At 33.4% G+C, this 25,195-nt stretch overlaps 1 protein-coding gene across 1 annotated transcript in view; it reads right to left on the bottom strand.

Annotated features, from left to right (window-relative positions):
* LOC100014454 (ankyrin repeat domain-containing protein 26) overlaps positions 1-25,195 on the bottom strand; it is a 113,978-nt gene that overhangs the window by 50,951 nt on the left and 37,832 nt on the right. Inside the window, exons 11-20 of the mRNA XM_056799585.1 lie at positions 20,922-20,979; positions 20,652-20,767; positions 17,517-17,667; positions 16,803-16,864; positions 16,147-16,243; positions 14,319-14,347; positions 14,142-14,223; positions 13,996-14,040; positions 11,437-11,586; positions 9,141-9,217 (exon numbers count right to left, since the gene is read on the bottom strand). Coding sequence (XP_056655563.1) covers positions 9,141-9,217; positions 11,437-11,586; positions 13,996-14,040; positions 14,142-14,223; positions 14,319-14,347; positions 16,147-16,243; positions 16,803-16,864; positions 17,517-17,667; positions 20,652-20,767; positions 20,922-20,979 — 867 coding nt within the window. The remainder of the gene's footprint in view (positions 1-9,140; positions 9,218-11,436; positions 11,587-13,995; positions 14,041-14,141; positions 14,224-14,318; positions 14,348-16,146; positions 16,244-16,802; positions 16,865-17,516; positions 17,668-20,651; positions 20,768-20,921; positions 20,980-25,195) is intronic.

Below are 25,195 nucleotides of genomic sequence, written 5' to 3'. Positions count from 1 at the left end.
TCAGTCTCCATTTATCAAACCTTTAACTAGGCCCTAACTGCTATAACTGAACCTCAACCAATACCAGCTGATAGGCAACTGTCTACTCAGGATCAATAACTGGTCCAACAGATACAGTATCAATTTACATCATTACAGTCGCCTAGAATACTGATATGCTAAATGATTGACTTATGTCAGAAGCAAGACAAACTAGCTCTTCCTGGCTCACTATCCATTACACCTTGGTACCTCTTATGTTCTGAAATATACAACCAAGTATCTGTGTAATTCTCTCTCTCTTTTTTTAAATTTTGAAAAGAAAAACTTCAGTAAATTTTTTAGAAATTTTATTTGAGAAGAGAAAAATTTGTTCCACTTTAAAAACAGTGGCTTGATTCCTACCTCATTCTTTTTTCTTATCCCTTTTTCATGTTTTTGTCATTTTCCCCTTTAATAATCAGATAGAAGCAAAGATATACAATCACACATTCAGATTCATTTTCTCACTTTCTCCCTTGATTCCACATCAAACAGATTATACAAAGCCAAGGATCGAAATAATTATATTTCCTTATTTTCCACCAAATGCTAAGTGTTTCCCATCCCATATTCCATTTCTCATTCCTGACTTTCAAGTTCAGAGAGTATAAGACACTAAAGGAGGTCACAGAAAGAGTGGATCAACATTCGTGTCAAAGGAAATTGAGCAGAATGGGATTTAGGCATTTTGTCTGCTACATTCTGGAAAATCAGTGCTGTTCACTGTGCAATAGGAAATTAAGACTTAGGACATAAGAATGATGGACAGGGACACGAGACCAGAATCTTCTGAGCCCGGTTGAGTTAGAATCCCTGAGATTCAGTTGGAAAAAAACTGTTACTCTGGACCTGGGAGAGGAAAGGAGAGAGATGTGTGGCTGCATCTTCCAGAAGCTCATTTACCAAGATATTAGCCTGTGAATATCTTTTGGCTGTGGTGAGAAGTTATTCTTCAGTCATCTTCTGGTCAGGAATTGAGGAGCTGACTTCAATTTGGAGAATTACCATCTGTGGACATTTCACCTGAGATTCCTATTTTGGCTCCCCAGAGACTCTGTAAGATACTGGTCCCCTGTTTAATTTGCCTTTATATAACTTAGGGTTTAATATAGAGTAAGTTAGATAGTGTGTCTATTTAGAGGGTAAAAGAATTGAGACCTATCCCTTTTTACCTTCCCTTTCCTTGTTTAATAAAATAAAAATATTTAAATGTTCCTTCTATGTTTCTTCCCTAAAACTTGTTTAATCCTATTATAATATTTCAACATTCACTGAAGTATCTTTTTAGAGTTAAAAGAACTAGTAGTCTAAGTTATTATTTTATGGATGAGGATCTTGAAACACAAAAATATTAAGTAATTTAATCAAAATCATACTGTTTTATGAACCAGGAGCAGAATCCAGTAAGATAATATTCTATAAAGTATTTTTGCAATTTGACTTCTATATTATGTAAGTTTCTATTATTTCTTTTTGGACTGGACCTGTGATTTTATTGATGTAGGAAATTCCAAATGAGGAAATTCCCTCCATAAATGCTCTCCAACCCCAGCTTGTAATATCAAAGTTACCTGCTAGGTTAAATTGACTTGCCCAGAATAACAGAGCTAGTATGGGTCAGAAGGAAGACTAGAACTTGGGTCTAAATGAATGAGGTTTGGCTCTCCATTCACTGTACTCTGTTCTGTAGAGTTTTATTTAAAAAGTATGATGATAATGAAGCCATGAGTATGTACCAATAAATTCAGATTTTGGTCATGTGATTTAACCTCTCTTAGCCTAAACTATTCTCCTCCATATGATAATGGTGTTTCACTGGATGACTCCCAATGTCACTTCTGAAACCTAAAAGCCAGTGATTAAGTGAGTTGTGCTCATTTGATATACTCTTAAGCCAGTCAACAGCTCAATGAACATCAGAAGTGACTTTTTACCATGATTTTTCCCATTTTTACTGAAATTTTATATTATATAGATGTGCTAAAATGACAAATATCTATAGCAAATAAAAATGCTTTAAAAATAACTAAATCCAAGAGGAGGAACATTGGACTTGTAGTCAGAAAATCTAGGTTTAAGATTCAGTTATTAGTTGTAGGATGAATAAATACTATATTAATCCTTTTGGGAAACATTATTTAATTAGCAAAAATAAATGTTATTTCATTTTAAAATGAAAATAAATTGAATAAAGTCTAATATTTTAGTAAATATTTAGTAAAATATTTATATAAATATATATATTATGTATATAATATGTATAAAATATCTAATATTTAGTAAAATCAATATAGATGAACATAGCAGATAACAAAATATTATTCTAATCAGTTGTATTTCTTAGCAATTTCCTAATGCTGGCTTTCATTTTCAATATTTTAAGCCTTAACATTTTATACTTGCCTAATAAAAATGTCCAAAGAAAACAAAATTCTGTTTAATATAAAATATTACAGGGACTTGTATAAAAGAGTATCTAAGGTCATTACATTCTTCTTGGGCCTGTGCTCTTATTTTCTTTAGGCTTGTAAAAAGTAATTCTTTATTCCTTTTTTTTTTAATTTAACGGGGGACCTGAGGGTCTTCTTACCATAGAGATGTATAGGGATTAACCAGTCCTCTGTGACAGGAAGTAGAAACCGTAGAGATAGAAGAGAGGAACCATAGAGACTGATAGTGAGGTAGAAGAAGGGGATAAAAGGGGGCCAGCATCAGTTACTTGGTCTGTCAATTGCTGACAGTTAGGGCTGTCAGTTGTAGACAATTAGGGCTGGCAGTTGTGGGGAAGTTGGCTGCTGGGTGAGTTAGTCGTTGGCAGTTGGTTGCTGGTGGTGTGGGTTGGTGGTTGGTTTTTAGTTGCTGGAATATAAAAGTAGGCCTGAGGTTACTGAGAGGACTTTTTGGCTGTGGGGGTTTTGGCTTTTGGTTTGGGCCGTTAGGTTTTTTCTTTATTGAACTTTTTTGGAAGGTGTCTGGTCTTCATTGACAGACGTAATTGAGGTTGGATTAAACACTGATTGGGTTGGTTTTAATTGGGCTGGATTAGTTTGGAACTTTGTGGAGTGGTTGTTATTAGTGGTAGTAATAGGCAGTTATAGGTAGATATAGGCAGCCTTAGATAGTAATTATAGGTAGTTATAGGATAACTAGTATAGAAATTAGGGAATGTTCTTTCTCTACCTTTTTCCTATATTTCTCTCCTTTACTATATTCATTTTACTATATTCTTTTACTATCTCTATTTTAATCAGATTAAGTTGTTCATTGTTAAAAACTGCTATGTTTTCTTTTTCTGGCTTAAAGGGATAATATCAATTTACAACTCTACTATATTCTCATTAAAACTTAATTTATTAAAAGTTGCTCTCTTATTTTGTCAAAACTTCTAATTTAACCCTTACAGGTATTGTTATAAAGATTTTATTTAGTTTACTATGTTTCATTAAGAGCAGAAATATAGGTCTTTTCTGCATCTAATAATACAATCATCTTCTTTATAATTTTTCCCATTGATATTATCAATTATGTTGGTAATTTTCCTTACAGTAAACAATCCCTGCATTGCTGATATAAATCATATTTGGTCATAGTGTATTTTTCTGACATGTATTCTATTAGCTAATATTTTGTTTAGGATATTTGCATCCACATTCATTATTGAGATTGATTTACCATTTTCTTTTTCTGTTTTGTATATTTATTTCATAAGAGAGATTTGGTAGAACTCCTTCGTTATCTGTTATTTCAAATAATTTGTTTAATATTGGGATTAGTTGATCATTAAATATTTGGTAGAATTCATTTGTAAATCCATGTGGGTCTGATGCTTTTTTTCTTTGGAAGTTCATTTATGGCTTCTTTTATTTCTTTTTCTAAAATAAGTTGATTTAACTATTCTATTTCTTGCTCTGATAATCTAGGCAGTTTATTTTTTGTAAGTATTATTCTATTATTTTTCATAGTTAAATTTGTTTTCAAATTATTGAGCAAAACAACTCCTAAGAATTGCTTTAATTTCATCATCATTAGTGGTATATTCACCCTTTTCATGTTTAATACAAATTATTTTGTTTTCTTTTCTTAGTTTTTTAATAAACTAAAGGTTCATTTTGTTTGTTAATTTTTTTCATAAAACCAATTCCCATATTTATGTATTAATTCAGTGGTTTTCTTATACTCAATTTTATTGATCTCACCTTAATTTTTTGGAATTTCTAATTCAGTGTTTTGTTGGGGATTTAAAATTAGTTCTTTTTCTAGGTTTTAAACTGTATTCATAACTTGTTTATATTTCATTATTATATATTATGTACAACTTTATTACATTATGGCCTCAGAAGTTTACATTTTAATATTTCTGCTTTTCTACATTTAATTATTATATTTCTGTGCCCTAATATATGGTCAAGTTTTGCAAAGGTGTCATTTACCTCTTTCTGTTTCCCTTTAGTTCCCTCCCTATATCATATTTAACTAATCTATGACTCTTTATATCCCTTTGGACTTTTTATTTATTTTTATTAAATTTATCTAGTTCCAAGGACTTAAGGCCCCCACTATTATTTTTTTTTTGTTATCTATTTCTAACTTATTTTTCCTTTAAAACTTTGGATGCCATAACATTTGTTGTGTATAGACTTAAAAGGGACAATCCTTCATTATCTATGCTACATTTTCACATAATATTTTCTGTTTTTTTATTATAACTATTGTAGCTTTAACCTTGTCAGAGATCATGATTGCTACTCCAGCTTTCTTTGTATTTGCTAATCATAGTACATTCTGCGCCAGCCCTTTCTTTTTACTCAATCTGTTTCTCATTTTTAAGTGTATTTCTTGTAAACAATATGTTGTCAAGTTTTTATTTTTGATCCATTCTATTTGTTTTCATTTAATGGATGAACTCATCCCATTCACATTCAATGTCATAAGTAGTTGTGTATTTTCTTTCAATGATTTTCTTCACTGTTTATACTTCTATTCCTTTCCCTTTTTTTCTTATTTTATTCAGAGTCCCTCCTCCTCCCTTATACTCACACCTTACTCTTATTTCTTGATTTATACTCCATTCTCAGTATCCTTTCCCTTTTCTTATCCCCTTGCTCTCTTCTTTCTTCTCGGAGTCCCCCAGTCCTTTAAAGGGTTTTCCCTTCCTATATCCTTCCCTTATCCTATCCTAGTCTCTCCCTTATCCCCTCCCCTTTCCATCTTCTCTGTACATTTAGAAAGTTTTTACATTTCTTGTGTATGCTGTACTCTCTTTATCCCAGAACTGACAGACTTGGGTTTTAGCACTATCCACCCTCTACATCTTACTCCCCACCCCTTTCTATGACAGTTCCCCCATTCGTTGCTCTTCCATATGAAATAGCCATTCCATGTTACCTCCTCCTGCTCTGCTTCATTATCATTTTGACTCATTCCATCACATTCACCTTGACCTCAAGTTTTCCACTGTTACACACCCCTTTCAAAATACTCAGGAAATAATGGCATTCCTAGGTGCCCTAAATAGCATGTTTCCCTTAAAGAATAAAAAATATTGACCTTTTGAGTTGCATATGATTAGTCTTTCATCATTACATGTATATATTTCTTTACTTTCACTCTTTCCACCCTTTTTGTAAGTAAAAGCTATTAAAAGTCATTTTGACTTGAGTTATATGAGCACCATATTATTTTAGAATTCTTACATATTTAGTGAAGCCCTTAATTTAATTCCTTACAGTTGTAAGCCCATAGTTCTTTTGCTTCATGAAATTTTGTTCTAAGTGCTACATTCTTTTAATGTTGTGGCTAAGCCTTGTATTATTTTGACTATAGATTCTGTGAATCTTAAAAACTACTCATATTGTACTTTAGAAGATTTGATTTAGCTATTTCCTTATTGTAACAATGGAGATACTTGGTTTAACAAGATCAGGACTGTATTGGGAACTTTACATTACTCTATCCATACTTAGACATACTTAAGGGGAAGATAAAGTTGTAAACTTCTGATTGAACAATGAAGGTATTTAACTCATACCTTATAGTGAAGCTAGAACCTTAAACTAAGTCTATTTTTAGATCTAATACAAAAAGGTGTTAAGTACCTGTAAAGGTTAAATTAATTACAAAAAGGTCAAGTAACTCACAAAAGGCAAAGCTTAACAAAGAAGTGTGAAGTACTCAGACGATATAATCTAATCAGAAAAGGTGAGAACTAAAGAGTGGTGAGAACTAAGAGTGGGCAGTCCTGGAAAAAAGTGTCAACTGGGATTGCTAGACATGAAAATTTAGGGGAGGTGACATAAGAGAAAATTTCTTTAAAAGGAAGGGGTAAAAAGTCAGTTGAGGCAATTCAGAACTCAGTTCGGGAGACTGAGTTCAGTGGAGGACTGGAACCCAGCTTGGAGACAGTCTCCTGGTGAGTGATAAGACTGACTTCCTTACCTTTAGGCTCAGGGAGGCCACTTTGGCCAAGGCCTTTAACTACTGCCTGGCTCAGCCTCAGCCAGAGCAGTTTAAATTAATTCTCTCTTTCTCTCTTTTTCTCTCTCTCTCTCTTTTCCCCTTAATTCCTTCTCTCTATATTAATTAAAATCTCCATAATTTCCAGATTGACTTGGGAATTTTATTTGGTGGCCATTTAAATCTAGATTTCAAGTCACAACACTAAAATTATCTTTACAATTCACAGTATTTAATTTTTTTTCTTGTTGATTGTTGCATTATGCAATGTAGCAATGATGTCCCTGTGCATTTTCATCTTTAGGTCTCTTTAATGTAGTGATTAGTAGATTCTTTCCATTCCCATTTTACCCTCTGATACCAGAATTTCTGGGCAGTTTTCCTTGATGATTCTTTGGGCAAGGTGTCTAAACATTTTTTTTAATTGTAGCTTTCTGAGAGTCCAACTATTCTTATATTGTCTTTAACTGATCTATCTCCTAGGTCAGTTGTTTTTGTGACTATAAGTTTCATAGTCTCATCTATCATCTTATTATTTTGAATTTGTTTTATTATTTCTTGTTGTCTTAGAACTGTGATGGTGAACCTAGGCATGAGTGCCAGGGAGGGCACGCAGAGCCCTCTCTGTGGGCATGCCTACAGTCTCCCACCAAAGTTCCTTCTAGAAAGCCAAAGGGACTTGTGTGAAACTGTCCCCCTCCTCTTCTCCATGAACCTAAGGTATTCCTCATTTTACCCTCTTCTCTGCCCAGCAGTCTAATTGGAGAGATTTGTGAAGACTGAATTTAGCTTTCCCCCGATTGTAACAATGAAGGTACTTGGCTCTTCCTTGATTGTGAAAATTGAATTGTAATCCTCTGTCTATCTGTTGATTTAATCCCCAGAAATGTAAGCACAGTACTTGAAGTTGAGAGGGAAGATATGCCTATGTTAGATCTGATCACCAAGGGTGTAAATCTCCCACTTAATAATGAGGTGGGAGGTCTGTGACCAATGTGTGCAATAATGGGTAATCAACTAATTGCCTTCTGGACAGTCCTAGAGCAGAAGGTCCGTTGTGATTGGTAGATTTGAAATTTAGGGGAGGTGACCCAGGAGAAAAATATCTTTAAAAAGAGGACCATGGAAGGGGAGAGGGAAGAACTCTGACTGGGACTTGGACTGGAGGACAGATACTTGAGGAGGAACTGGAAGAGGAATTCCACCCTGGATGAGCTCATGCAGGAGACCTCAGACTGCTTTCCTTTTAGACAGTCACTGTTGGTGAGTTGAAAGGTTGACTTAGTGACTCTGCCTTTCTGGAGGCATGAAGCCTCCAGGAAAGGCCCATTGTCATGAGACTCTTTTTACCCCTGGCGGGGGCTTAGAATTTCTAACTGGTATCAGAGGAAGTCAGAGCTCTATCTCTCTCTCTCCCCCTTTTCTCTCTTCCTTAATATCTTCCCTGTATTGTAAATAAACTACCATAAATTCCCATTTACTTTAGTAATTCATTTTGGAATTTAGAAATTAAATCCCTGTTGACCATAAAATTAAATATTCAGAGTCCAACCACAAATAAATTTAACAGCTTCTTCCATCCCCTATCTGGGGTAAGGTGCTAGAGGGGGGAGGTGGTTCATAGGTGACTTGAGGGTACAGCACAGACTTCAGGCTTTTGTTGTGAAAGTGATTTCCATGGAGAGGTTGGAGAGGAGCTAGGTTTGAAGGGAGAATAGCTCACAGAATATAACATAGTTGGGAGGTGAGAGGAGCTAGAGGGGAGCAGAGTGCTGAAGCCACTCTCCTCCCCATTCCCACATGTGCCTCATCACTTGTCCTTCTGCCCAGAAGTCTAATGGTAGTGCTTCCTCTTTCCTCTGTCTGGGGTAAGGGAGGGGGATGTCGTAGTGGGGTAAGGGGAGGGGCACAGTGATTGGTCTCTGGGGCACAGGCACTGCATTATGTGGGGGGGGGTAGGCTTGGGGCAGGGCCCAACACTGTCTCTATAAGGTTTGCCATTTTAGGAGATCATTAGCTTCCCTTGTCAAATTCTAGTTCTTAATAGATTCCTTCCATGAGATTATAGATCTCTTTTGTATTTGGGTGACCTTTCTTTCACAATTTTATTGATTTTCTTATTTTTTTCTACTTTTTTCCTCAGCCTATCTCCTTTACTTTTTGAGGTCTTTTCTAAGCATTTCTGAAAGTTCTTTTGGGGCTTGTGGCCTTTTATTGTCTTGTTTTTTGTTGCTATTGCCCTTTTTGAAGTAGGTATTTTACTTCATTGTCCTCTGAATCTGAGTCATGAGCTTCTCTGTCCCCATCGTAGCTTATCATTAGTTGGGTTCTTTCTTCTTCAGCTAACTTTTTTTTTTAATTTTAGTGGCTAGGTCAATTGATTTAATTACTATCTATTTGCTCAACTCCCAGGGTTCCTGTAATATTGGGGTATATTATCTTAGATATGAGGATTTTTTCAAACTTGTCTTTTCCCAGGCCATATTTAGTTATACTGATTTTATATCCCTCCTCCCCCCCGTTTGATGTATTCTCTGGGGCCCATGTTAATTCTCTGACCTCAGGTGCTCTAACCAGTGCTACTGAACTAGTCCTGCCCGGGAAACTTCAAGCAGAGGCCAACTCTTTCAGAAAGAAAAATCAGAGGCAATATTATTTTAACATACCTGTTCCTGATGACTTTTATAAAAATGTTCCTGGTTTTCTTCTGATGATCCTTTAAAATCCATTTTTTCTGTTACATCTAAATGGATATCAAAGTAAAATTTTGTTTTATTTAGAATTAATTTTCCTATTTCAAAGAAATCCCCCCAATAACAGTAATGGTAATTATTACAGCTACAATTTATCTAGAGTAATTATTTTTAACAAGATATAAAATACTTAAATTTTACTAATTCCACATCTACCTAGTTATTCTATCATCTCAATCTCCTACTACATTTTGACTTTTTTGTGAGATGCTCCTTACATACCAAATCACAGGAAACTTTTAAGAATGTTTTACATATTTGATCTAATTGAAACTTATTTTTGGAAATTAAAGGGGGCAGCTAGATGAATAAAGAGCAAGGCCTGAAGAAGGGAGGTCCTGGATCCAAATTTGGCCTTAGATATTTCTTAGCTTTGTAATCCTGGGCAAGACACTAAACTAACCCCCCTTGCCTAGCTTTTACTTCTTTTCTGCTCTAGGACCAACATATCGTATTGATTATAAGATGGAAGAAATTTTTTTTAAGAAAAACAAAGAAAAAGATTAAAGATACGCTGAAGTAGAATTATGTGAGTATGATCAATTTATTAGTTAGGATAGCAGTAACCAATAAATTGGATCAATTGCTTTTCTTGTTGAGCAAATATCATGAGGAAGGGCTTATTCTTCATATAGTTTTGGGAAGTACAAGAGGACAAAGAATAGAGTTGGGTGGATAAGGGCAAAAAGGTGATTGGTTACAGAGTGGCCACATAATGGGAGTGTAGACAACATAACTGATTAGAATTGGAAACGGAGGGACTAGAAACAACCCCTTCTTTCCCTCCTGTAACTAAGAAATGTTTATTGATTGAGTCATAGATAGTGGACTAGACTTCTTTGGAATATCAACCAGAAATTCCTGAAGGATAACTTGGTGGTATAAAGATATTAGACCAGACCTCATGATGTCCACCTGCCTCATTCAAGGGTAAAAGGTTTCCTTTCACAAGAACAGAAAAGCAATTAACAAGAGGAATGGATTTCTATACTTAACAACCAGATGAATTTCTGAATGAAATTTGGAGACAACAAATTATGACTTAATCAGTTATAGTACAAAATGAATTTTAAAAGGACACAATCAGACTGATTATTTCAAAACACAGAGAGAACAGAAACCTAAATCTGAGTATGTGAAGCTACTAGCCAGAGCTGACTCAAAAGAAGTAGCAAAGAAAGTGTTCTTCCTTGGAGCCATGTTACATGGAGCAATAAAGGTAAATGTAACCTATACAAGCTCCTCGGATAAGCCAAGAAAATATGAAAGCAAAATATTCAGATAATACCCCAGCAGCTAATTTGAAATTCAGTGTGAAACTTTGTTACCTCAAAGCTAGAGGCTAACATGGAAAGAAACTCACAGAGGGGAAAAGGTTAAGAGACTTTCTATAGATTTTGAGATGAACGAATATACCACAAGTCAAATAAATGTTTTATAGAACAAAACCAACATATACAGTTAAACCTGAATTTAACATAATTATATTAATTAATGGATATTCTAATAATATTATTAAGAAGACATTACTCCATATGGTAATTGCATTCCATTCAAAACAATAATGTGAAAGAAGCAATTACTAGGGAGCATCAGCTAACTATGTAATCTAATACTTGGGGAACATTAAATTGATTAGATTTAGCTTGGGGAAGAGAGCTAAAACAGAATCCAAAATGATTTTTTTTTAAAAAGAAGAATCAGTACATATGGATTTTAGATGGATTAAATATCTAATGGATTCAGGATTTTAAATGTTAAGAAAAAAGCATGATGTTGGAAATCAGTTATTTAGACGGGTGAAGGCCAATTCAGAGCATAGTGCTAAACTACCCCCTTTCACATATATTACACCGATTGGAGAGGAAAATAAAAAAATAAAGAAAAAACACAACCTCCTAACTTCTAGGTTGCATGAGAGGAGTAAAAACAGGTAGTGAATTTTCTATTGCATGACTTAATCATTTATTTTGCTTACTCATAAAAATAAAGATTGGAATGTAATAAATTGAGCAAATAATCTACCCCTATGGAAAATTCAGAATGCTAACTCTATATGCTTTTCATTATCTTTCTTGCTTCCTTCTTTTTTTTAGAGGGAACTGTGGTTCACAATGCATCTGGGAGATTGTTTTTTTTTTTTTCCTACTGGAATCACAACCCTAAATCCAGGACCAGGCTATTTCTGGTACAGCTACAGTTATTTCACCTTCTCTTAAAGGAACTTCTCCAAACACTGTGGATTCTGACTCATTTTTTGTCAATGGTATTGATTTGTGAGGATAATTCCAATCAAAATTTAAATCCATAAAACTTGCACTTTTCTGAGACATACTGGAAGAATCCCAATTGGAAACATCTGAAAAGGTAGTGATATATTTAAATAGTATTTATTTATTTATTTATTTAAATAGTATATCAGTTTTATCTTCTGTACACATTCTTTAATTTTTCCATAGGATCATCACTAAAATTACCACCTAACACTGACTTTATTTTTTTAATATACATTCTGGATTTTTATCTCTTGAATAGCATGAGGAAAACAACCATTGTTTTCTTTAATTTATTCATTTATTCAGCCTATCCATTTTCTGATATTACCAGCTCTTAATTCCTCATTATTCTCTTATCTCTGTGTACTCCCAAAGAAGGTAACTACTATTCATGATCCTTGGGAAAAGCCTCCTCATTCCAAAGAGATAAGGTCTTTTGAAAGACCCTTTAACAATAACATATATTTGACCTTTAAATTATTTTGAAATATAAATTGTGAAAATATTTTAAAATACATACTTGACTTTTTTTTTTAACCCTTACCTTCCGTCTTGGAGTCAGCACTGTTTATTGACTCCAAGGGAGAAGAGTGGTAAGGGCTAGGCAATGGGGGTCAAGTGACTTGCCCAGGGTCACACAGCTGGGAAGTGTCTGAGGCCAGATTTGAACCTAGGACCTCCCGTGTCTAGGCCTGGCTCTCAATCCACTGAGCTACCCAGCTGCCCCCTATATTTGACTTTTTAAATTATTTAGGGTTAGGAAATAAGAGTCTGATCCACTGACTTCATTTCTATAAATTATCAGGTAAGGAAATTCCCTCTACTAATTCAGGCTGGTACTTTCTCTGCAACTTACACTCTAAGACAGTTGCCTGGGGCACCTAGAGGTTAATTGACTTTTCCAGGTTCACACAGTCAGTATGTGTCAGAGATGAACCTTGAAAACACATCTTTTTGGCTTTGAGGTCAGCTTTATCCACTATGCTAAAATATTTTTCCATAGAAAATGCTTATAATTAGAATCCCTTTAGTTTTTTTCTAGAATAAGCTAACTTATTGAAGATTAATTAGTCTTTTAACTTTTCATATACATTACAAATTTAGTCTGAAAATGACAGTGGAATTTAAGTATTTCCTCTTAAAATATGACAAGATTATGCTCATATTATTTTCAAAAACTTCAAATAAGGCAATGATGCATGAAAGGGATAAATATTAGAGTATTTAATTTTCTGGGTCTTTAAAGTTTCTCCCATCCTTAAAAAAAAAAATCCTTCAACTGATCATGTCACCCCCTCAGGCTGTTGTCCAATATCTCCCTCCCTTTTCCCTGCCTAGTTAACTTGAGTTATTGTTATTCATTCCTCAAACCCTTTTAATCTGGCTTTAACTAACAGTCTTCTGAAATTGTTTACTGTAATGGTAACTGCTAAAACTGACAGCCTTTCCTCAGTCTTCATCTTTCTTGACCTTACACGGTCTCAGACACCGTTGATCTCCAAGAGAGGAAGGGAGATGTGCATCGGCTGACCTCTGCCTTGGAAAGACCACACCATAATTTGGGAGCCCACACTTTAGGGCTGGCTCAGAACTCCTCAAGCCTGGGTGTTCAACGTCAACATGAACAAACTCAAACTCATTATTTCTCTTCCTCTCCTGCCCTCCCTGCAATCCCCTTAGTCCTTTTATACTCTTTATTTTTGTGAAAGGTGAGCCCATCTTCTCAGGCACCTGAGTCCACATCTTTGACGCCTCTCTCTTATCCAAATATATGTGTGTGAATATTAAAGATACATGTATGCATGTTTATAAATATATATACAAAAGTTGCTGAGTCCCATTCATCCTACCTCCACATGTGCCCTCTTCTTCCTCCTCTTCATTCAAAAAGCTACACTCCTATTTCATGTTCTCATCAACTTTGACTGGACTTTTACAATAAATGACTAACTGGTCTCCTTATCTCTGATTCCTACCTCCTCTGGTCAATCTTACCCAAAGTTGTCAAGTAATCTTCTTAAGGCACACAAAAAGGTAATTCTCTTGTTCTAAAGCCTTCTGTGGCAACCTATTGCCTCAGTATAGGGGGCATCATGGTTATGAAATGTTTTATCCTTTTTCATGCTATCTCCTTCAATTTTACTATCTTTTTTTTCTCCCTTGCCTCATTTACTCCAAACTTCAGGACATACTTATCAATAAATTCCATGGGGCAAAGAATTGTTGTTGTTTTTTTTATCTTTGGATTATAGTGATCAGAGAGTAAACAGTAGGCACATGATAATTAACATTTGCTTAATGTATGTTAATGTGAATTGGGAGAATATATGCTCCTTCCTGCAATATAGAAAAAAACCAAAGAAGTATAAATTATAACTAGAAATAAAGTGTTCAAAGCATAAGAGTAAAATAAAAGCCTGAAGATTTTTATGTGGTGTGATTTTAAAAATTCACTTATTTTCAGATTAAGAAGGAATAAAAAGGAAAAATACCAGTAGTGTCATCTGCACCATATAAACCAAATTCTTCCAGTAAATCTGTAATATAGGTAGGGGAAGAAGGGAAGGAAAAAATAAAGATGAATATGGAAAATTCTTTCAAATATTCTTTTCTTAAATTATGAAATTATGAAACTCACCTGATTTTTGCTTTTCTTGCAATCCTTTTTCTATGTATTTGTTTGTGAAAGAGTCTTTCATTTCAAAAGTAGGTTGACTGGGCTATGAAATAAGATAATTAAATAATTATATGCTTAGACTAAAAATTTTCAATAAATTGGATATTGGATAATAAATTAAAATATGAATGTTATTACCTGCAACTTAGGATATTTCTCAGGATAATCTATAAACAGAATAAAAATTTTATTATTAACTATATGTAAATAGTGTAATTCAGTGACAACTTCATGCAAAATGAATAGGTTTGCTTCCTGTTATAGGATTTAAAGAATAAATGTTTTGATTCGGTGTAATTCTGATTATGCTATTTGCATGATAGTAATTAGGATCCATGATAAGTACTCAAAATGCAACAAAAATATAGTGTTGGCAAAACATACAATTTACATTTGAAATAGATCACAATTCAAGGAATTCAAATACGTATGAGCACAAATGCTGATATAAAAGCATGCTGATCAATGACACACATAAAAATTATTCTTTTAAGAGATGAATTCTCAAGTCTCAGAGGGGATTAATTACAAAGCTGATGCTCTAATGTGGAAGGTATGAGAGTGATTAATGCAATTATACTACCAGTGCTCATAATTTGAATGATTCTTTAATTTAGTTATATATCAGTCAATATGTAAGCAGTAAAGATAAAATAGAGTTAAAAGCAATTAGCATGCCATTTTCTTAACATGAAATTAAGGTGCTAGAAACAAATATTTTGAAAAGATCCACTTAGATGTACACTTGTAGAATAATAGTTGATAATATTTTCTTTTTTTCCATACCGACATTGCCTACTGACATGCCTATCCTTATATCTGTTAGTTTTTCCATCTTAAAGTTTCTTGATCCATTCATCAAAGAAGATATATGTAATATATCTCAGAAATGATGTACAAATACTTTCAATCATGAAAGTTATTTTAAATAAAATAAAACTTTTATCAACTTAGAATTATTAATTCAATATTATTACTACATAAAAAATATTTCAATAGGTTTAGCTCAATATTCATGGAAAACAAAACTATTTACATAAATGCTGACAAGAAATTATATTTCAATCAAAAGAAGAACCTCATGCCTATACTTTTCCAATTTACTCTTCTATTTTTAGAAGTGATAAATCAAATTTAAAGCTTTGAAAAACACTGTTTATTTTATAGTATTGGATTAATTAGGTTTATTATACATATGTCCACAAAACATTATGAAATTAAAAGAAGTTTTAAACAAGTACTTCCCAAAACAGCACAAACACAATCCCTTACTAACTTCTGGGTAAACTTTGCACTCATTCAAACTAGGCTAAAAAAAAGACGTTCTGATCCTTCTGGACAAAGAGAAAATAGACAAGTTGCCAAATATTTCTCTGTTCTCATCTCTCTTTTTCTTCACTCATGCTGGCACCATTTTCTGACTAGAAAAGAAAACACCTCAATTTGCTATGGACACCTAGAGCATGGGTGTCTAATTCCTGGAGAAAGGGATAGGCTTTGCTGCTATGTGACCAATATTTATCCTCATGTGTGTGTTCTGTGTGGGCATTATTGAAAGCCAGGAATTAAGATTTTTTTGCCCTGAATATTCATGAAGTAGACAAGCTGAGGAGGTGCTATTGGTTACAGTCTGTATCTGTTTTGAGAACATTTAGAACAATGTATTCACGGAAACTTGGGATAATTGAATATTTTTATATTTCCATGGGACTCTTTCACTCTCCTTCCAAAATGTCACCTTCATGACTTTTCTCCTAGAACATTACTTTTCCTTCTCTTTTTCTGATTTTGTTCAAACAAGCTTTCAGTGATGCTGCTTAGTCCTGTTAGTGGCACTAAGACTTCATGCACTTTTGTATCTTACACACAATTGATGATAAGTTTCTCTTCCTACCCAATACCAGCTCATAATTGTCACTTAATTTTTTTTCTTATGAATTTAACTAACTATAAAATATGGTCTTACCTTTAAATTGTCCACTTGAAATACTTTCTATTATTGATTTATTTGTGGCTGCTGATATTTGTCTTGCAGATCCTTTGGGGAGGCTTTCAGAGCCACACTTAATCAAGGAAAAGATCAATAACATAGTTAGCAAGTTCACTATAAAGAGCAGAAATAGATGTTTTCTGCTAGTTAATTATGAAGTTTCCTCTTAGAGAGAAATGAGAGTTCTACAGAAAATTAAATGTTTTTAATATCACATTTTCTTCAAAAAGACAACCTTGCACAATAATTTCCAGTTTACGTGCCTTTGCTCACTGAATTATTGATTGACTAAATAAGTGAAGGAATGAATGGCATTTTAATGTTGATAATGTATTAAGAGGTAGAGTAGAAAGTCCTTGCATGAAAATCAGGGCTGTAGGATTCTATTTTTGGCTCCATTACTAACTAGTTATGAGGTCTTGGGTAAGTAACTAGACCTCTATGGTGGTCAGCTTCCTCATGTGTTAACAAGGGGTTAGACTAGATTATTTTCAGGTCCCTTCCAGCTTTAAGATTCTGCAATTCTAATGCCACATAGGCATTGGCAATAATTAGTAAATAAGTAAATCTGAAGTGTAATTTTAAAAGTCACACTCAATACTGAAGTTTCAAGATCACTAAGTAGAAAATACCTCTGAATCCCAAGGTGAGTGTGTATCTTCCTCATCTTCCAATCGCAATGCTGACAATATATCTGTGAAATAGATGAAAAAAATCACATTAATAATTAAAATACATGCTTGCTGGGGACATGGAAACATCGACCGTATGTGTAGTTATAATCACTTCTGAAAAAACTAAAGGACTATTAGAAAAATTTTCAGGAGAAAATAGTAGATTAAGAGAGTAATATTTGGATTTAGGGATTGTGGGTAAAGTAGGGGCCTTCAAAAAAAGAAGTTGGGGATGAGTGGTAATTTTATATGAGAATATGTAACAAAAATTGTTTTCCTAAAATACTCTTAATAATGTGACAAAAAAGGAGTCAGAACAGAAAGAATGTTTATATTTAATATACTTCATTGTTAGGTCAATACACATCAAATTTATTGCTTTATTATGGCAATTTGCCAAAGAAAAGTTCTGTAAATACATTCTACCCCTTGAGAGAGTAGTGTGACAGTGGATACAGGACCAGCTTTGGAGTTAAAGAGACCAGGGTTCAGGTCCCAATGCTGACAGACTGACAGTGGGACTAGGGGCAGGACACTGAACTTCTTCATGCCCCAGGCAACTCCATAAGAATGTAGACTAGAGAACAGTTGCCAGTCTGCATTGATAGAAGTCTCCTCACTTGGCATTGCTTACAATGACAGAACACAGGTCCTGTCAAAACAATAATTTACCTTTTCCAACAGCCCACTTCTGTGATGGATTGTGAGCTTCAAGTTCACTGGGAGTATCGGAAATTTCATGACGTATTTGTTCTCTAGTGCCATTATCAACCATTAATGCACCATCTTTTTCCTCTTCCTCTTCTGTGTCTATTAATTCTTCCTGTATTCATTGAGAATGAAATGTACAATGTCCTCAAAAAACGTTGTTGCTATCATACATAATGCAAATCTATTTAACATATATCTGCCAGATGTTGAATTTAGGGATGTGGGTAAAGTAGGTGCCTTCAAAAAAAGAAGTTGGGGATGAGTGGTAATTTTATACGAGAATATGTTAACAAAAACTGTTTTCCTAAAATACTCTTAATAATGTGACAAAAAAGGAGTCAGAACAGAAAGAATGTTTATATTTAATATACTTCATCGTTAGGTCAATACACATCAAATTTATCGCTTTATTATGGCAATTTGCCAAAGAAAAGTTCTGTAAACACATTCTACACATCATACAAAGAATTAGATTTCTAGTCATTTAGTGTAGATGTGATTTATTGAAAAACTTTTCTTCATAAGTAAATATATTAATTTTTAGCATCATATATGCTAAGTATTTTAATTCTTACTTCAACAAACTCAAATACAAGGAACTGAGGGAAATAAAAATCAATAAGCAGTTCCTATTCTCACTAATAATCAAGTAGAGAGGATCAGATACCCTCTGATTGGAGGTTGCAGCCCTGAACTCCCAAACCTCCATTTAAGGAGGAATCTCAGCACAATCTTCTCATTTCTCACCCGGCTGCACTACGTTGGGACTTTTCTAATTTCTCCACCCTGCACTAGGAATCTTAATGGGAAAACCTCATCATCCTGCAAGATTCCATCAGACTTGGTACTCCACCTCATCACTATCCTCTGTCATCCTGATTGGAGGGAAGACACTAATTTCAAAACTTCCATTGAAAGAGGGGTCTTGGCACAGACTACTACTCATTTCTCACTTGGCTACACTATATGGGACTTAGCTGGCTTCTCCACTGTGTCTCAGGACAAGGTAATTTTCCCCTAACCCTGATTCTTGGTTTTCTTTTATGTTGTATGTTTTCTTCCTCCACTGGATTGTAAGCATCTTGGAGGTATGGACTGTCTTTTTTTTCATATTTATGTCCCTGACACTTAGCATACTGCGTGGCAAATAGTAAGTACTTAATGAATATCTACTAAGATATATGTATTAATATAAGTATGAGAGAAAGAAGAATCTGTGAAATGTATTAGAGCAAATGAGCTCTGAGGGTTTAGAAGGATCAGTGAAATCTTTATATAGGTGGTGTCCTATGATTTGAGGTTTGAAAAATAGGTAGAATTTCAGAAGGTAAAGAAGAGGGTGAGGAGAATATTCTAAACAAAGGGAACAATGGAAGGAAAGGTCCTGAGGAAGCTAAACTGAAGACTCCTTAAGGAAATGGTGGGTAATCCCCTTGATGAAACAATGATAGATGAAGAGGAAATGAGTTTAACTTTAGTTTTATTACAACACTAATATTCTAAGTACTACAAGTAGATTTATAAATAGCAATGATAGCTTTTCAAAGGACTTTTTCAAAAGCTAAGAGAAACTAAAGTGACTTGTGTATGTCTCATATCAATTAAATTCTAAAGTTCATGAGGCTGGAACCAGGTCTTGTCTGTTTCTGAATTCCTTATAATGCAGTGACTTGTATATGTTTTACAAATGTGCTGTAAAATGAAATTAATTAAATTATTAAAATTTGGGATTATTATGACTTATTAAAATATAATAGAGAAACGTGAATTTGGGATTTAAGAGAGCTATTTTTTCCCAATTATATATAAGGTCTACAATGCAACGTAAGTTATATAGTCCCAGCAAGAGAAATTGAAATTTTAGAAAATAGATTTATAAACTAGAAAATCTAGGATAGAAAATCTAGGATAATACTAAGGTTAGTACTCAAGTTCTGATTTTAACTATTTTTTGTTAATTGTTATCTTAAAGATCCAGTGTCAATATGAAGACTAAAAAGAGGTAAGCTTAAAATTGGACACAAAAAAGGATTATTCCATTTCAAAATTTACAATTCTTAGGGCTAAAATCACTAAGGTCCAATGACAATACCTTGGAATAATTCTTTCTGAGTGTTTAAAAAAATACAGTAGGGATAGTACATTATGTACTTTAAATGAAAGCAAGTATATGTACTACTTGAATCTTTCAATGTTTCTTCCCTCTATAATTCTGTTATTGCTGGAAACATTTTTTTATATCTCATGTCAACCAAAAATTCCATTTTCATCAATTTTATACATTTAATTAAAATATATGGTAGATACTTAGATTGAATAAATGAAAATATAGTTATGGCCTAAAAGATTTTTCACATGAGCTTCTTCTTTTAATTTACCAATAACAACAGAATACCTGAGTTTTAGAAATTTAAAATTAAGGGGTTGAATGGGCTAGGTAAGCTATAATAAAAGCTATTCTAGATCTAAATCTCATGCTTGTTTCCATGAAAAAAATATTTATTTTTTACTTTGAGAGAAGTGGCATATAAATTTGCACTTACTTCTCCCTAAAAATCAATTATAACTAACAGAATTCTATAGAAATGCTCATTACTTGCTTTCTTTACTTATTTTAGATTTAGCTTAGTAGTATGAAGAGAAAGATTCTGTTGATTATCCAAACTCTCTTTTTCCTTTATGTTTTCAAAATCTTCACTTTGACTTTCTTCTCATTTCTCTATATCTACATATTCTGGTTCATCTTCCCCATCTATTTCATCCTCCTCATCTTGGCTGAATTCCTTTTTCTTCTCTTCTCCTTTCTCCTCTTCCTCACTTTCTTCCTCCTCTCCCACTTCATATGCATGGTCTGCTAATTATTCTTCCTCTTGGCTACTTACTAATGGGTCTTCTTCCTGATAGTTCACATATGAATTGTCTGGACCCATCAATGCTTTATGATCTTCAATAATCAAAGTTACATGAATTTTCTTTTGATAGGATTGTTGAAGTTTTCCATTATTAGAATTCTTGTCATCTTCATGAAGTACATGGGAATAAAGGGGAAAGGGTGAACAAATATCAAAGGATTAGAACCATAGCAAATAAAATTACCTTATTAATTATGTCCAGTGGAGTAGACATCTTCTGGACAGGCATTGAAAAGGTGCCAGGTGAGAGATGGACAGGATGACAGGGAAAGGAATCTCTGACATCTTCTTTTTCATTATCTAAATGATTGTGCCCAAGAAAAGTTTTAGGTTTTTTATTAACAGTTCTACTTTTTTCATCTACTCTATTAAAAACTAATAAAGAGTACATGAAAGAATCTATCATTTCAAGGAAATAAATAATACAGGAATGGAAATGACACAAATAGCTTACTGTTTCTCATTTTCTTAGAAGTAATCATTAGATTCTTTAAGTTCAGCCTGGGGAATTTCTGTGAACACAAAACAAAAACAAATGAGTATAATGAGGATCAGTTTCTATAAAATACTTACATTAAATTCCATATTTATCTGAGATTTATTATTTTAATATTGTTAATTTGATTACTGTATATAAAATAAAATAAAAGCTTCTGAACTATTTTGTTGACTGAAACCCCATGCATCAAGAAATATGTCTATATTCTTCAGGACTTTGTCATATCATTGGAAAATTTTAGATTTTAGAAGTAAGTAATTCTTTGCACCATCACGCTTTTTAATAAAGAGAGCTAGTCTTTAGTTATTAGTTTTACCTTCTTTATGCATTTTGGAATAGTTAAAATTCTCTTGAGTTACTTTTTTTTTGTTAAAATTAGAGGGAAGAAGAGATTGCTCTCTAGACTGGGGAAACAGGAGCAATACTTGTGTCAGGCTCAATTTTGCTTGGTCTCTTTGCTTGGTTCCTTTACCCTGCCTGACACCTTTGACAAGAAGATGTCAAAAGTTCTTGCCAATGAGGAGTGTAGACTGAAAAATATAGGCTTTAAGAGTTTCTAGTCCTTAGATGAGGTAAGAGACCTAAATTCAAGATCTCAGCTTTTTCTAAGTGGTTCACACTAGATTCTGAATACATTCATTGAACAACTTGGAAAAAGCTGAGATCTTGAATTTAGGTATCAAGTCCTCATCTAAGGACTAGAATTCCTGAATGCTCACTGAACATCAATTGTAAACTCTGTGGGATTGTCTGAACTCTTCTGTTCTACATATGTACTTGGAAAGAATGGGCTTAACCACATAGAAAATATCTGGATCTGGGAAAAACTGTGGAGGTCAGTATAATGGTGGATACTTTATTATGTACTGTTATTGCTCTCAAATCAATGCCAAGAATCAAGCATTTTATACACACACACACACACACACACACACACACACACAAAACAGAGACTTTTAATGTCTGGGATTTTTTTTTGACAGTCTAGTTAAACCTATGCATCATTTCTTAACAGAAATTCGGTATATAAGCTTAAATGGGAAACCACTTAAATATTAGAAAAACATGCATCCATTCTGACTGGGACCACCAAAAATTTGTTATATAAATTCTACTGGACCTCCAATTATTTTAAGTAACCCAACTGTATATTCACTATCCTACTTTCCACAGTAACTCTTCCATACCTTTTCATCTCCTTTCAAACATTCCATGATGCCTGGCTCCCTTTTGTTTTCACTTCAACTTGCCTCAGAGATTACAGAAAAAAAAAAAACAATTGAGGCCATCTGCCATGAGCTCCCTCTTTTCCCTCCTCTTCTACATTTCTTATCTCTCAGACACGTTCTGAGACCATTTCCTTCACCTCTGTCACATGATGAAGTGTGTTACTCCTTACCAAGACTAAGCAGTCAGACTTGTTTAAGCAAACCCATCTCATTCCATCTCCTCCAAGATTTTCCCCTCTGTCATACCAATTCTTATCACTAATTTTTCATCTCTCCCACTCTATTAGCTCATTTCTTATTGCCTATAAACATGTTCAGGTCTCCCTCATCCTGAAAAAAACTCACTAGATCCTTCCATCTCTGCTCTCTCCTTTCTTCTCTGTACTGTCCTTTGGAGTGTCATTGCCACCTCATTCTACTGCCTTCTGTACTACAAGCTGTCAGAGGCATAAATTTCAAATACTAAGTTATAGACAGAACCAAAGTGACTTCTTAAGGACTGTTTAAGGCAAGAGGCTATGAAATTGGAACACGATATTCACAAGTATGTATCATAAACCTAAAAGTACCTACCAACTACAACACAGCATGTTCTATAAAAGAAGGAGATGGTTATCTCAGAAAAAATTGTGGATAGAGCATTTGGTCTTTAGTGAGGAAGCTCTGAGTTCAAATCTAGCCTTAGTCTCTTGTTTGTTTCTTTATTTGTAAAATGAGGATAACAGCAGTAATTAAATGAGATATTTATAAAATTCTTAGCATAGTAACTAACACATTGTAAGCACAATATAAGTGTTATCCATTATTATTATGTTATATAGTCCATTATTAATAATGCCTTTTCACTCAGAAAAAGTAAACAAAAAAGGTAAAACAACTGATATTTTATGTATAAGTTACTAGATTCATTGAGTATCCAAAAGAGATGTTCTCTCTCCAAGGAGGAATAAGATACCTAAATAACTATAATAGTAAGCACTGTTTGATGAATTAGGTAGTGTGAAGCAACTTAAAGTATTAAGGAATATCAGATGAAGGAGAGCTCACTTCCATAAAGGGAGAAAGAAATGGGATCAAGGAAGATTTCTTGGAAGAAATATGTTTTTATACATTATTTTAAAATGTAAAGTATCCAAAGTGTGAGAAAGGATGAAAAAGTTTGCAAATTGCAAAACTGTGCAAAAACTGAAAAATTCAAACCTAGGAATGATTGACAGTGACATGTGACCAAGGATCACATGGGAGCCTAAGCCTGAGGATCTGGGAAGATTCTATGGACCAACAGTTGGTCTTCTCAGTGTGTCTAATCCCCTTGAATAACCTTGCCTGCTCTCCTGGAAGACCAAAGGAGGAGTTTGCCTGTAACCAATGGAGGAGGGAGTTTTTTCTGGATTCTGGCTGCTGGCAGCATTATTCTGGATTTATTTGAACATTTAACAAAAAAAGATCCTTGCTCTATTTGATTTTGGACTCCTGCTGTGAGATTGGGGTATTTGGTTAAGTTTTTAGTTTAGTAACATAGTTAATATAGTTTATAGTTAGTTTTAAGAATAAGAATGAGTATATCTCTAAATCCTTATTCCTTTCCCTTTCCAAATAATAAAACAGATTTATTTATATGTTTTCCTCTTGTGTTTCCCTTACCCCAAATCCTACCCTAACAAAAGTAAATGGTGAGAAAAGATATTTCAAGGAAAAGGAAATATATAAGTGAAGTTCTGAATTTTAAAAAGTATAAGGCATAGCCAGAAAAGTGAGTAATAAAATTTCTATTGTGCTTAGATTTATTCCTCATTCTATACACTACAATAAAAACTAACTAACTCCATTATTAACTTCAATGTTTAGAATTAAGAGCTGTAATAAAAGGAATAAAATGCTTTCTATCACCTCTAGAGGATAGTCTTATCAATTGAAACAAAAGACTTAATAGAGACAAAAAATCAATAGTTTAATTATACAAAATCCTGTACAACAAAAGTTATGTTTCTAAAATCAAAAGAAAACAAAACTGTGAGGAAAAAAAGTTTAAACAAATATATAAATTAAATTGGATAATGACAGTAAATGGATATCATCAATCCTCAACATTCATGTGTTTAACTTGTGACTTTAAGAATTTTCCTGATTTTATTAATAACCTCATTTTCACTTACACATCGGCAATGCAACACATTCTCAGGTGTACACAATAGATAAAGAAATGAGAGGCACAAGGCTGCAAGTTTGTGGAGGAGCTGATATCCTACTGAGCACTTCTCCGGTCTTGTTCACTCTACCCTTGTAAAAAAGCTCCCTGTGTTTCTTTTGCATATTTTCATTAGTGGCCTTTAAACTTGAAGTCTTGTGTTATATTTATGTCTCCAAAGTGTAGTGCAAACCTCTTGGGGGCCCTCTTTACAAGGACATTATATAAATATAATTTATTATCACATAGAAACTCCATGAATGTAGATTAGGAAGAAGATAATTTATATTTTAAAAAAAGCAAACATTTAAAGGCAGAGATTTGAATCAGAACCTTTACAAATCATACTGCAATAAAACTTACCAGTACTGGGATCACAAAACCCTATAACTTAGAAAAAATACTTATTAAGTACTTAGTCTATGTCAGACCCAATGTTAAATGCTGGGAATATAAATTCCCAGCATAAATAAATAAATAAATAAATAAATAAATAAATAAATAAATAAATAAATAAATAAATAAATAAATAAATGAATGAATAAATAAATAAATAAACAAATAAATAAATAAACAAACAAATAAATAAATAAATAAATAAACAAATAAATAAACAAATAAATAAACAAATAAATGAATAAATGAATGAATAAATAAATAAATAAATGGATGAATGAATGAATGAATGAATAAACAAACAAACAAATAAATAAATGAATGAATAAATAAATAAATGAATGAATGAATAAATGAATAAATAAATAAATGAATAAATAAATAAATGAATGAATGAATAAATGAATGAATGAATG

This window comes from Monodelphis domestica, chromosome 5 (genome assembly GCF_027887165.1).
Source record: "Monodelphis domestica isolate mMonDom1 chromosome 5, mMonDom1.pri, whole genome shotgun sequence".
NCBI lineage: Eukaryota > Metazoa > Chordata > Mammalia > Didelphimorphia > Didelphidae > Monodelphis > Monodelphis domestica.
The sequence above is the reverse complement of the archived record's forward strand: the minus strand, read 5'-3'. Positions and strand labels throughout refer to the sequence as shown.